Source organism: Cyanistes caeruleus, chromosome 5 (genome assembly GCF_971803275.1).
Source record: "Cyanistes caeruleus chromosome 5, bCyaCae1.hap1.1, whole genome shotgun sequence".
NCBI classification, from domain to species: Eukaryota; Metazoa; Chordata; class Aves; order Passeriformes; family Paridae; genus Cyanistes; species Cyanistes caeruleus.
The window spans coordinates 61,261,359-61,275,091 of NC_141705.1; the positions used below are offsets into that span (position 1 = coordinate 61,261,359).

Here is a 13,733-nt window from a genome sequence, read left to right on the forward strand (position 1 = left end):
GGCTCACACCCTAGGCAGACACAAATGCAGGCAAATGGAATATTGGTTAGAGCTTTAGGTCACAAAAAAAAAAAAAAAAAAGAAGAAAAGTTACATAATTTTAAGTACTGTAATAAGCAGCCATCAAGTAGAATGAAAGGTAGCTCTTGCTAAGCAATAATAATGTAATGGTTAGAAAATTATAGATGAGTTTCATCCAGCTGATAAGTTATCTTCTGGGGCTGGTGGGCCAAGGCCATAGGACAACTGCTATGGTGCTGGAATAAATTGTCCCTTTTTCCTTCATTTCAGAGCCATCCTTATTTCTCTTGAATCAGTACAGGTGTCCTTCAGTGAGAGCAGTCAGTGCTTTTGTTGAGCTGTCCTGAAAGTTCTATAACACACCCTCACATGAGAACTGCAGAGATTGTGGGGCAGACTGCTGACTTTTTCAGTAAGACATAATTTTTGGAATGCCTTGGACAGTTTCTAGGACTTTCAAGGTCATATAGAAATGGAGATGTTTTAAAATTGCTTTTCTTATAAGACTAACTTTAAAGATGGAGCTTTCTGAAGAGCTATCCAGGTGTGTGCCAAAGTTGGTTCCCTAAAGATTTTCAAAGCTTTGGGGCCAGAATTTTGCATGCTTGACTTCTCTATGAGAGTGTGAGTTTAGATGTTTGTTTTTCTCTGCATCTCCCTCTCTGAAATGTAACATGAAACCCTAAGGGTGCACTGTGAAACATCTACACAGAGGCTGAGATTCCAAGTTTACAGTTATAAATTTGGCCTTAATTCTGCTTCATTTTACACTTGAAGCCTGATTGTGAGTTCACAGCATTTTCCTAGAAACAAAATCACACTGTGTGTACACCAATAGACACGTTTCTAAAATTACAGACTTTTGTGCTACTTACAATTCACAAACATGACATAAATGAGAAGCTTTCCACATCTTGCTATTATATATTATACATAATCTGAGCATATTTGAGCATAATGTATTTCATTGATGGTGTGAATGTATGGGGACAGATTGATCTTCAAGTCCAAACTTGCTTTAGTGCTGCAGTTAATCCTCAGAGAAATTGGGCTGCTTTTGTAAGAAAAAGGAAAACAGAGTTTTGAACAAAATATTGATAAATATGCCTTAAAGCATGGGATGAAATTTTTGCTTATTTAGTGAACCTGACTGGGTTATTTTGGTAGCATATAGCAATGAAAAACCTTTCAAAGAATGCACACATATTCCTTTTGGATGATAGAAAATACTATGACAATAATTTGATGCAATAGCATCTTCATATAAATATAGCTATTGTTTTAACATATATTCAGAATTTTCTTAAGTAAGTTTATATTTGCAGTCTCAGTGGTGATATTGTGTGATCTTATTACTTTTTTTCCAAACGTGTTCATATTTATTGTTTAGAATCTTTGTAATTGGAAATATCGGAGAACTTTTTTTTCCTGTACTCTGTCTTTCAATGTGAATTGCACTTTCCTTAGCCTTGACTTTTCATGTAGTCTGACCTTTGAGTGTATTCTAAAGACTGAATTTGAGTTACAGTTACCAAGGTAACATGCTATGGTTTCATCAGTTCCAGGATTATGAATCCTCTACATGATAAATCAGGAGGAGTAGAAGGATTTTTAAGGAGAGCAGGTTTTTTTGTTGTTCTTTTAACTCTAGTCTGATTTGCCTTGGAGAAATATGTAACAACATTAAATTCTTTTTATTTTTGCCTTTTCATTTTCCATGAGAATTGGAATGTGAAAACCTGTCCTGCAGCATTAGACGTGCCAGTGAAACACAGCAGTTTGCTCTTGTGCTTACACAGCCCATGACAGATCTCCATGTTAGGCTGCTGAAAGCGGCTGTTGTTCCATCTGGTTCTTGTTCCATCCCATCAGAGCTCCCACCCAGCTATTCCTCTGCTGGCTCTGGGTGAGAACTCCCTAATTTGATACATACAGGATCCACCACATTATCTCAAATAATTTGATTTGCCTGTGTGATTGCACCTGGATTTTGCCTTTAAATTCCTTTATGGAATCATAACCTCTGTGAACTGGCCAGTGATAACCTTCGGCATAGGTAGCAGACAGAACCTGGGGAACGCTGCCACATTTCCTAGCTGAAATTAGAGGAAACCTTACGTATTTATATATATATAGCATATATGTATGTGTGTATATATATATATATATATATATATATATATATAATATATATAACCTATATATGCTGCACACATATGGAGGTTAATTTTCCTTGTATTATCTGATACCTGTTGGGGACTATATAAAAGTCTAGATTCAAAATTTTTACTTTCAGTGCCCTGAGGATGGGCAATGCATCCATTCAGTGCATCCCTTCCAATGCAATGCTCGTAGAAATGGGAAATAAAGCCATATTCTAGTTTTATTTGCATCTTCAGAAAAGCTTTTATTATAAAATACTGCTTAGTCAGGAAGATGAAAAATTTTCCTGTGGTCTGTGTCTTCTTAAGTAGCAGACATAATCTGTTTAGAGCAATCATATGTGAAAAGATTTTTTTTCCCTTCCTCTTCCTCACATTTTTCTTTCCTTTTCTCTTAAGCTTGTCTTTGCATCAATTTTACTTACGCCTTTTTTTTCCCCTTTTCCCTCTCACTTCTGTGTCATCCTTTTCCTTTTTGGTAGGAGTCTTACCTGGGCTGAATGTAGCCCAGCAATACAAGACAACTCTTCAGCAGTACTTTCTCTAAATACTTTGGCTGTAAACAAAAGCTGAAAAAGGTGTAAGGAAAAGAAAGTCTATTTAACTGAATCAACAAATTAAAACTAGATATCAGAATATTTAGCTTCACAGCATTCACAGAGAAAGATTCATCCATTACTCCTATGTTTAAAGTGTATTAGATTTCCTTATCTTTGTCTTTTATTACCTTTGTCTTCTCTTTCTGTTTCCACCATGACTAAACATGCTGAGATACTTGTATATGTATGACTAGATGGTTTAAGGTTTAGCTATTAATCCATGTGACAGTGTAGAAAATCTTGGATGATTGCAATGGAATAATAAATCCCAATAATTCAGAATCACCTTTCTGGATACCCAAACTGTGCAAAGTGAACCACTACTTTAAAGTGCAGGAATACCAGGAAAACTTACTCAAGTTTTTTTTTTTTTTCCTGTGAGAACTGCTGCAGCATTATAAATACAAAGCCTCCCCCTTTCTCAAAGAACTTAGCCCTCAGCTGGAGTTAAACTCAACTTCAGGAGCTGAGTGGCAAAATAAAGAATCAGCTTCAAGAACTCAGTGGCAAAATAAAGAAATAAGGTGCTGACCTTTTTATGGTGCAAAGTTGAATATGTGAGCTCTTCTAAGTCTTTTTAAACCTGCCTTTAAAAAAATATAAATTTAAAGGCTGTTCCTGTCCTAGGTGAATAAAATCAAATTCTGGGTAAATTATTTCATGCTGTTTTTAGGGATTTGCTGCTGCTCTGGGTTGGTTGGTTGGTTTGATTTGCCTGCTTTTTTCCTTAAAACAGAGTTTGTTTAATGTTCAATTTGTGATATCGAGACAACACATTTATGTTGTTTTATCTCTATTATTTCAATTCTGCCATGGATTATTTTTATGATCAGGTAGTGAGTGATTAATTCAAGTGAAAGCTTACCTCTTGGGTATCTGCTGTTACATTGGTATGTCACATTTATATTTATATATGTTACATTTATATTTATATGTCTGTAGTGCCCTCCTTTGCTTTAAGAGTATGATATTATAGGTTCTTCTGCTTTTTATTTAAGGTTATTGAGTTTTAAACTTCATACATTTAAGTTGCAATGACTTAAAGCCATTCATGGATTTTAGGGGGCACAAACAGCAGTGACAGAATTGGCTTTTTTATCAGTGGTTAGGGCAAAAGGGGATATGAGTGCTATCCTGAAGCATCAGTGCTTTTCCTTTTTGGTTACCTGTGAGTAACAGCAAATATTTTGGTTATTTTAATAAGCATTTCAGTGGGCCTGACTTTAAAAAGAGCAGGAGCTTGCTTTTCTGCCAAACTTTATCAAATTTAGCATGTGGTTTGACATACTGCAAAGTGGATATGTGAATGCAGAATTGCCTGTGCAGGCCTGTTGATTATAGGAATATGGGACTGAAGGCCATTTTCCTGTAACCAAAGGGCAAATCCTGTCACAGATTGAACTGCCACCACTTTATTGGCAATGGACATGGAATATTTTCTCAGTGCTTTGTTGAACATGCTCTTTTGTAGTCTCATTCTAACTGCATAGTGATGCAGTTCATGATCTTTTTTATTTCATCCTTCCATTTTTTATTTTAATATGTTTAGTTTTTATGCCTGGTTTTAGTTTCCAGTGGTTGACTAACATAATTTTTCTACTGAGCTTCTTTGCTTCATCAGGAGGCTTTGACAGTTCTTCTCAATGCAAAGTGTTCCAAACTGACAGGCTGCCCATGTCATTTTAGCAAACTGACAGTCATCCTGGAGTCTCCTTGTGGCTTCTGCTCTTGCTCCTAATGTTTTTTTTCAGATGTTTACTCATTCAGCTAATTCTTCATCCTTTTTCAAAGAATTTTCCACTGTGTTGTGGATACAAATCTTGCAATTTTAATTTAAAAGAAACTTGAGGTCTGAAGAGTTAACGTGTGTGAGTCCACAAATGTGTTAAAAGCAATTAATTTGTATTATTCCTTTCCTGAAGTGATTCTACAAAGGTATTCTGAAAGATATTATATTCTAAAAAGTATACAAAGTGATTCTATAGAGTCACTCTAAGAGAACTCCTTTAGACATGTCAGCTCCCTTTAGAAATAATATCTATTTATGAATTGCATTATTGTTATATATTTATGCCTTTAATACAAGACATTATTTTTTCCCCAAATCTACTGAATTTACTTGTAAGCTTCAAAATACAATTCTTATTTATTTGTTTGGTTTTTTTTTCACAAACTTCAGTTTCACAGTGCTTCTTAGTTTCAAGGAACAGCTTACAAGCTGCAGGACTTACATATAAGTAGGTGTTACTGCGGTATTTTTGGACCATTGTGCATTGTTAATGAATGATTCTCATTCGTATTCCTGCTGGAGTATTTGCATCAGGATATCCTGCATAGCAAGTGACACAGTGCAATTTTAACAGAGCAAAAATAAAGCTATTTTTTTTTTTTTTTCTAGAGTTGGCTTTTCTAAGATCTCAGTCTCTGATACACCTCTTATTTTGATTTTGACTAAAGCATAAGCATGAGAATATACTTGTCCATTCATGAACATTCTTTTTTTTCAAGAAACAATGCAGTTCCTCTCAGATTTGCCAACTAGCTCCACCTTCTGGGGACTGGATATGCTTATTAACTGAGGTTGAGAAGTTTCAGTGTGAATAAGGAGTAGGAGATTTTTGTAAAAGTTAATCAGAAATTACAAAAGTAATTAAGTTTTGGAAAACTTAATCACACAAAGGTTGTCTTCTTTACTAGTGACCCGTGCAACTCTATATTCTAAAATCATTTGTATTCTCTCAGTTGCTAGGATAAGGTTTTCTACAAACTTAAAATTTTTATTGTTTACCAAAAAGCCAAATACATATGTAAGTAAGGCTCTGCATCCTTTGGGACATTAAGTACTCAGTAGGATTTATTTTTAATAAATTTAGTGTGAATGTTCGTTAATAAAAAAGTGGCCTCGAGAATTTCAAATCTTTGAATTCCTTTTTAATGCAACTATTACAGACAAAAATTGCTTATGTTAGTAAATTACTAAGTTAGCATTCCAAAGATGTAACCTCCCCTCAAAAACTGTTGTGAGAAAATTATCTTGAAGCTTCCACAAGGTATGTGCAAATTTGGAAGATCACAATAGAAGGTGGTTATCAGTTGTTTACTGCCAACCTGGAACGCTGTATGGAGGAGAATCCACTTACATTTGTTCTGAGTCTGGTATATTTCAGTATTTTTATCGCTGATTTGCCTTATGAAATATGGATGATGCTTATAAAATTTGCAGATGCTTAAAGCTGGGAGAGGTTTTAAGCACTGTGGGAGCAGGATTATAATGGATCCTGGTGAAATGGAGCACTGAAATATTAGGGTGCAGTTCAGCAGGAGAAATACAGTTATGTTCCTGAAGAAACAGAAATCCACAGGGCAGATGGACTGGTTACGTGGCAGCTCAGTAAAAACAGATCTAAATATTATGTGATTTGTGGCCAGTATGTGACCCCTCTATTCATAAAGTTAATGAATGGTTTGGGTTGGAAGGGACCTTAAATTGCATCTCATTCCAACCCATCTGCAGCAGTTGGGCAGGGGCACCTTCCACTAGACCTGGTTGCTCAATGCCCCATTCAGCCTAGCCTTGAAAACTTCCAGGGATGGGGCATCCATGGATTCTCCGGGCAACCTGTGCCAGTCCCTCATCACCCTCACTGTGAAGAATTTTGTCCTAATATCCAATCTAAACCTACTCCCTTTAAATTTGAATCTGTTCCCCCTTCTCCTGTCTGTACGTGCTCTTCTTTTATGAAAAAGGCTGTCAGAAATGCTCTTTAGCTGTATCCACACAATCTGAAATTGTAATAGCAGGTTCAAGAAGTGTGGTTAGTTCTAGAAATTCTGCTTTTTCTACTCAAATCGGAGTATTTGCCACATCCTTGGCTGTGTCTGTATCTGTATCCAGCTCTCCCTTCCCACAGAAGAGGAGCAGATGCCTGTTTGCTGTACCTCCAAGTCTACTTTAAAATGACCAAGTATAATCTTTTTCATTATTTGCTCAAGTAAGAAGCAGCCAACAAACTCTATTCTTACCACATACAGCCCTGCTTATTGGTTCAGTGTGCATTATATCTTTTATGCTTATTTTGCTGCTGTTGCTTTTATTGGCATGTGTTTATTGATTAAATTAATAAATGATTGTAATTTAACTTGAAAAGAGAGTTTAGATTGCCTGGTTTGTCTACACTGACTTCCAGTACATCACTCCTTTTTGTTTACCTTATTTCTAAACTCATCTGTTTTTTGCAGCAGCCTCTGGTTGTCCTTTGCTTTTATTCCCTAGAATATATACCCCAGTTAGTCCTTGTTATATTCTTCCCATGAAAAAGGGAAATCAAGTTTTTTCATCAGCTTAAGATTAAACTCTAAATCTTCGTAGCTCTGCTATGCAAGCTCTCAATTTTTCCAGCAGTCTCTTTAAAACATATACACCAGACCTTGGCATGCAGTGTGTCATCACTCTGTTAGTCAATGACATGTATAAATCACCTCTTTTTGCTGGAGCTTTTACCTGGGTGTGGCTTACGATCTGCTTTGTCAGGATGATACTTTGGAGCTGCTGTTTTCCAGGGAATGCTTTCTCGGTCTGTATTACTCATGGTTAAAAGGTATGACTGTGTTAAAAAACATGTTGTCTGACCACAAAGACAGTAAAGGAGCTCAGGTTGTTCTCTGTGCCAGCTCTGTCCTTTTCCCCCTTTTCTGCTCCTTGCTTTCTGTAATTTCTCCCAGCTTTCAAAGTTCTCTCCAGTCTTCTTGAATACAGTTTTATTCATTTATGTGCTTTTCTGGAGCTCAACCAAATTGACTGGTATCAGGCAGCTGTGTCTTCCTGCCTAAAGAACTTCCTCAGTACTAAAGAGGCCTAACTCAGAATGCTATCTGACACAACATGCTGCTGTCTTGCACCTAATTACAACAGATTTTAATTGTCATTGATTCTTAATTATGCTAAGAAAATATAAGCCAGTTATGGACTGTATTAAGTCAGTTGCATTCCAAATTTTTAAATAGATTCTTCTACATTGTTGATTTCTCTCATTTTAAACTATACAGTGAAACTGATATATAGATTCTGAAAGAGGGGAATTTATTTGTTTTTATTATTTGCTCAACTTAGGGGGTAGGCAATGCCATATGCAACTACAATGCAGTGTAGTTGCATTTACAATTTTATTTTAATAAATTTTATGTATTTATTCATAAATATAATTATTATATATAATTTATATAATATGTATAATTTATATAATTATATATAGATTTAGATTTTAATATATTATTTATAATTTATTTCTTAATAAATAAATACATTTTGCATTTTACAATTTTGATTTTTATTAAATCCTGTAAAATTCAGGAACAGCTGTGATTTTTAGGCAAGTTTGTGTAAGGTATTCTGACTTTCCTCCATTCCTAGTGATCACTGTTTAATTTGTAATGTATTAAGGAATCACATTTTTCAAGCATTTCTCTAGGGTTTTCTTTTCTGATATTCCTCACATGTAGTTTAACAGAGCAAAACATGTTTCAAAATAGTTCTACATCTCTATGATAGAAATTGCTAAAAATTAGTTCAATGTCTCTAAATACTTAAGGACAACAATATAGAGAGAAGTTAAAAAAAAAAGGAACATGATCTGAAGCTTATTATATTTCCAGCTTGTACATTAAGCAGGTGATAGCCTTGCAGATACCTATTTGTTATTATGGTTTGCCCTCCAACATCCATTTCTTCTGAAATAAATGGTTATTCTCCCTGGTTTTGCATTTTTGATGCTACTTCATTTCTTGCATAGCCAGTTGTAAGTCCTGGGAAGAACAAGAGATCATCTCCACTGTATTTATCTTTATGTGCTAAATGAGGTTGTATGTGTTTCCATGTCTACTCTGTTTATGACACTTAAATACAAGCTTTACAGAGATGCTGGGACTATTAAAAAAAGCCATTGTTTCACAGTGAAGTTGGATTCAGACCAGGGATTTAACCCCAGTCCCAGTGGTAAGATGGTGTTCTACTTATAAGCATGTTCTCCAGTGGTATTTCTGGTCCCACAATGGTTTGGAGAGTGCTGCGGGGTTGCTTTAAAGGGAAGGGTGATCTGTACAGCCACTGCAGCTGTCTTTCCTCACGGAAAAGGGTATTTCACTGCAAGTTTTCCACTTTGAAACAAATGACCTGTTTTGTTCTAGGTGACTGGTATGAACAGCTGTACCCGCTGGTGATTACACTGAAGGACTGCATGGGAGAGGTGGTGACCAGGGCCAAGCAATCCATGGCATTTGTCCTGCTCCAAGAACTTGCCTGTGGTTTGCCCCAGTGCTTGATGCTGACCCTAAGAAGAGACATCGTCTTTAGCCAAGCAGTACGTTGTCTTGTGTCACTTCCTTCTGTTGATGTAATTACAAGCATACTGTTCATGCCAGTATTAGTGGGTTTTTTTGTTGTCTTTTTCCAATTTGACACAACTTTTTCATTTATTTTCCATGATATTCACCTAAATATTCTATAATGTGATAGGAAACTAAGTAGTAAATAGAAATCCATAGTACTTCTATCACTGAGTCAGAGAAGCAGGTCTGCAATGGACTGGAAAAGTTGCCTAATCTCACCTTTGCACAAAGAAAGATCCAGAAATCTATTTTTAGACTTCCTAGATTATATAATTCTCAAGTCTAGCTTTGAATATATCTTGCTGATATTCAGAATCACAGAATAGGTAGGATTAAGTCACCTCTGGAAATCATTCAGTCCAACCCCGCTGCCAAGGCAGGGTGACCTAGAGCAGGTGACACAGGAACACACCCAGGTGGGGTTGGAATGTATCCAGAGAGGGAGACTCCAAGATGTCCTTGGTCAGCCTGTTCCAGGGCTCTGCTACCCTCAGTGTAAAGTTCTTCCTCACATTGAGGTGGAATGTCTTGTTTTAGTTCATGGCCTTTGCTCCTATTATTATGAATTAATATTATTATGAGCAATTATAATATGAGCAATTATCACTAAACAGAAATACCTATATTGCTTTCTCAAATATGTAAGTGTTACCTCTATACATTGTGTATAATGATAGCAAGCCTCATTTTAACTATTTGTCTTGTAACGGTATATCTCCTAATTGCATATGTTTTAATTATCTTTACAGCTTGCTGGATTGGTCTGTGGATTTGTAATCAAATTGCACACAGGTTTACATGATCAAGGATTTTTACAACAGCTTCATACTGTTGGATTGCTTGTGCAATATGAAGGACTCCTTAGTACATATAGTAAGTATTGTTCTTTGACAAAGTTCCTTCTGTATCCAACCCAGAAGTTTACCCAGAAGTTCTTATTTTAACCTCTGCTCTGTTTCCAGTCATTTTGCTTGTGGAATCAAATATTGTCCTTACGAGACAGTAGACTTGCACATTAATAGCACAGCTGAAGTCATTGATACTATGTTGTCAATTCTGCAGCAAAAATTATTGATCTACTTCATTCTGAGTTCCTCAGAGAACACGACCTGCTAATTGTTCCATGCAGACCTGACCCAAAATATCAGGTTTCTAAAGCTAATCCAAACAACTGACTTAAACAGATTGTTGCCTCTATCAGACTTGTCTCTGGTCACCAGTGCTGATAATGTGAAGATAATCTGAAAACTGTTTAATTCATAGTTTGTTATCGATGACATTATTTGATAGGTATCAAAAAAGAAATTTGGAGGTAGAAATTGCCTTATGTTTCAAACTTTGAACTAAATCTATTGGAATCATTCCCCAAATCAGAGATTTTGACCAAAGTCGAGGAATTTAGCATTTCTGCAGCTTTTCAATGCAGTTGCTCACTTTGAGATCTCTAGGTTTTGCATGATGCTCATTGTTATCTCAAAACCTTTGTCCTCCATCACCAGGACAGCCTTTTAAACACTTTCAGAATAGACAAAAATGGCTTTTCTGAGTTATTCTATGCCTATATAGAGCAGGCTAATTTTCAGAGTTGCTTAATCATCATAGTTACTGTTTAGGCCACAGAAATGTCAGCAGTTCTAGAAATCAGTCTGCTTTTATGTTGGTTACTCTAATGTGGATTTAGAACTGTGATTTTTAGATGCACAGATTGGAAAATATAATTCTCATATTTCTGTACTCTAACCTATACAGTGACTGATTTGCCAACTCTGTTAATAATCTCTTTAATCTTTTCATGTAGGTGAAGAAGCAGGGATGCTAGAAGACATGGCTGTGGGCATTTCAGATTTGCAGAAAGTAATGTTTAAAGTAATTGAAGCCAAATCAGAAGATTTTTTGCCTATTATAACTGGAAGGCGGTAAGAATTTTTTTTTTTCTGGAGCCCAGGAAACAAAGCTATAGTTTTAATCTGTAGCCCATGAAACCCAGCCAATGGTTTTCTTGTTGCTGAATTCTATTTTATGGAAAATGCAGTAGTTTAACTTTTCAGAAGGTGAAGTAGTAGGGATTTTAAAGGTTAATATGCTCTGGGTTACTCTCCTGATAAAAAGCTAAAAGTTCCAGTTACTAATACAAATTAATCAGAACAATGTCTGTATTGTGCAGAGCTGCTGGTGCATTGTTCACACACAGATACTGACTCCTAGAAGGTGACAAGGTCATAATTTACATATGTTGCCTCTAACTGAGAACCCTTGGTTTTGATTGTCCAGAATTTGTATTTCAGTGTGAGAAATGAAACAACAATTCCAAGATACAGGCCTTGATTGTTTTTAAGATGGAAACAAAAAAAACTCAGATGCCAGTTAGCATTCAAAACTTAGTGGTCACTTTTAAAAAGGGAAACTTCTTTTAGCTGCTGAAAATCTCACAGGACATATGCAGTCTCAGAAATCTTTGCACAAAATCACTTATACTTTATGAATCCCACGTAAGTACTGCTGAATATCAGGACATAAACTGCAATACATTTGAGGGTTAACAAGATTGGAATGGATTTTTCATTATTATTATTCTGGTCTGAAGCTCCAAATGTTTTTACTTTTGCCTTCCTTAATAGTATCATTATTCTTAAGATGACTGTAAATTAAATTCAGCTAAAACCAGCAACTTTTAGAAAATATATCTTTCCTCTGAAGGGGGCTTTCACCACTGATTTACTTAATTATTCTGGATGACTCACTCTCATCATATGGGCTTTCTGAGAAAGGATTGAAATAAATAACAGGAAGGCTGGAGTATGATAGGCAACACATTGGGAATAATTGAGAGTAATTATGATATGTGGATAAAGCAGAATAAATGCATCCTTTGTAAATCACAGCAGTCAAAAATCCTGAAAAATCCAGCATCTACATTTACTGTCTTGCTGCTATTGCTGTTGCACCAGGAGTCCTGGATTTAAGGAGACCTGAGCTTTCAGCTGCCTCAGGCATTCTGGATTGATGCAGCAGTCAGTGTCAGAAGAGCTACAGCCCGTGATTGCTGTACTGTACTTACTGGCAGATATTCATTGGATGGGATTGGTATGAGAAAAAAATAAAATCTATAAGGCTTATGTGGAGGAGTCCCTGTCTTCTTAGAGCTGTGGTGGGACTGCTCCTATCAGGCAGCATTGGAAGTCAACCATAAAAAGAGAAGATGATGAAAAACCTTGGTATTTCCTAATAATTTTTTAAGAAACTTTCATTTTTTGGTTCAGTTTGGTTGTTATATGGTGTGGCTCAATAAATGAGACTAAAAGATTGTAGAAATGCAAGACAGAATATTGAGATACAAATTCTTATCTTGAAGCATATTCACTTGTAATTGTTTTTTCTAGGGAAGTATTTAAGCCTGAGATTCTGTGTGCAAATGAATCAAACAAATTAATCCAAAGTGTATGGCACGGTCTAGCAGTGCATTGACCTGCTGGTGTTGGTAGCTGACACTGGCCACCTGGGAGGTGAAGTTCTGTTTAACAACTCACATTCTTTTATTAGAGGCCAAAATAAGCACTTTTCAAACATTCTTTACAGAATCACAGAATCACACAATATTTTCAATTGGAATGGAATTAACAGGCATCATCAAGTCCAGCTCCTGGCCCTGAACAGGACATCCCAAGAATCACACCCAGTGCCTGAGAGCTTTGTTCAAATGCTTCTTGAACTCTGTAAGTCTTGGTGCTGTGACCACTTCACTGGGGAACCTGTTCAACCTGCTCAACCACTCTCTGGCTGAGAAAACTTCTCCTGACATCCAGCCTAAACCTCCCCTGACACAGCTTCAGGCTGTTTCTTCAAGTGCTGTCACAGCTCTCTGGAGAGATCAGTGCCCGCCCCTCTGCTTCCCCTCCTGATAAAGTTACAACCACACTTGAGGTCTCCCCTCAGTCTTCTCCAGGCTGGACAAACCAAGTGACCTCAGCCACTCCTCATACAATTTCCCCTCAAGGCCTTCACCATCCTCATGACCCTCCTTTGGACCCTCTCTAATGGCTTAATGCCTGTTTTTTATTGTGGCACCCATAACTGCCCCCAGCACTCGAGGTGAGGCTGCCCCAGTGCAGAGCAGAGCGGGACAATCCCCTCCCTTGCCCACCTGGCGATGCTGTCCCTGATGCCCCCCAGGACAGGGTTGGCTCTCCTGGCTCCCAGGGCACTGCTGACTCACATTCAACTTTCTATATACCAGGACCCCCAGGTCCCTTTGCACAGTGCTACTTTCCAGCCTCTCATTTCACAATCTGTCCCTACATACAGGATTGTCCCATTCCAGATGCAGAATCTGGCCCTTCACTTGTTGAACTTTCTACGACTGATGATTGCCCATCTCTCTAATTTGTTGAGGTCTCTGCAGGTCTTCTCTGCCCTCAAGGAAGTTGACAACTCCTCCCAATTTACTGTCATCAGCAAACTTATTTAGCATTCCTTTGAGTCCTGCATCCAGGTCATTAATGAAGCTGTTGAAGAACACAGGGCCACTGATGGAGCCTGGTAGAACCCCACTAGTGACTGGACACCAGCC

The 13,733-nt window shown here is 37.0% G+C and overlaps 1 protein-coding gene across 22 annotated transcripts in view; it reads left to right on the plus strand.

The window, feature by feature from the left end:
* INPP4B (inositol polyphosphate-4-phosphatase type II B) overlaps positions 1–13,733 on the plus strand; it is a 322,348-nt gene that overhangs the window by 260,950 nt on the left and 47,665 nt on the right. For 20 of the 22 annotated variants that reach the window (XM_086889768.1, XM_086889771.1, XM_086889765.1 and 17 more), the window contains 3 exons: positions 8,966–9,138; positions 9,916–10,039; positions 10,965–11,082. In XM_086889768.1, coding sequence (XP_086745894.1) covers positions 8,966–9,138; positions 9,916–10,039; positions 10,965–11,082 — 415 coding nt within the window. Of the gene's footprint in view, positions 1–8,965; positions 9,139–9,915; positions 10,040–10,964; positions 11,083–12,742; positions 12,880–13,733 lie in introns of all 22 variants that reach the window. The other 2 variants (XR_015286969.1, XR_015286968.1) reach the window with 1 other exon arrangement.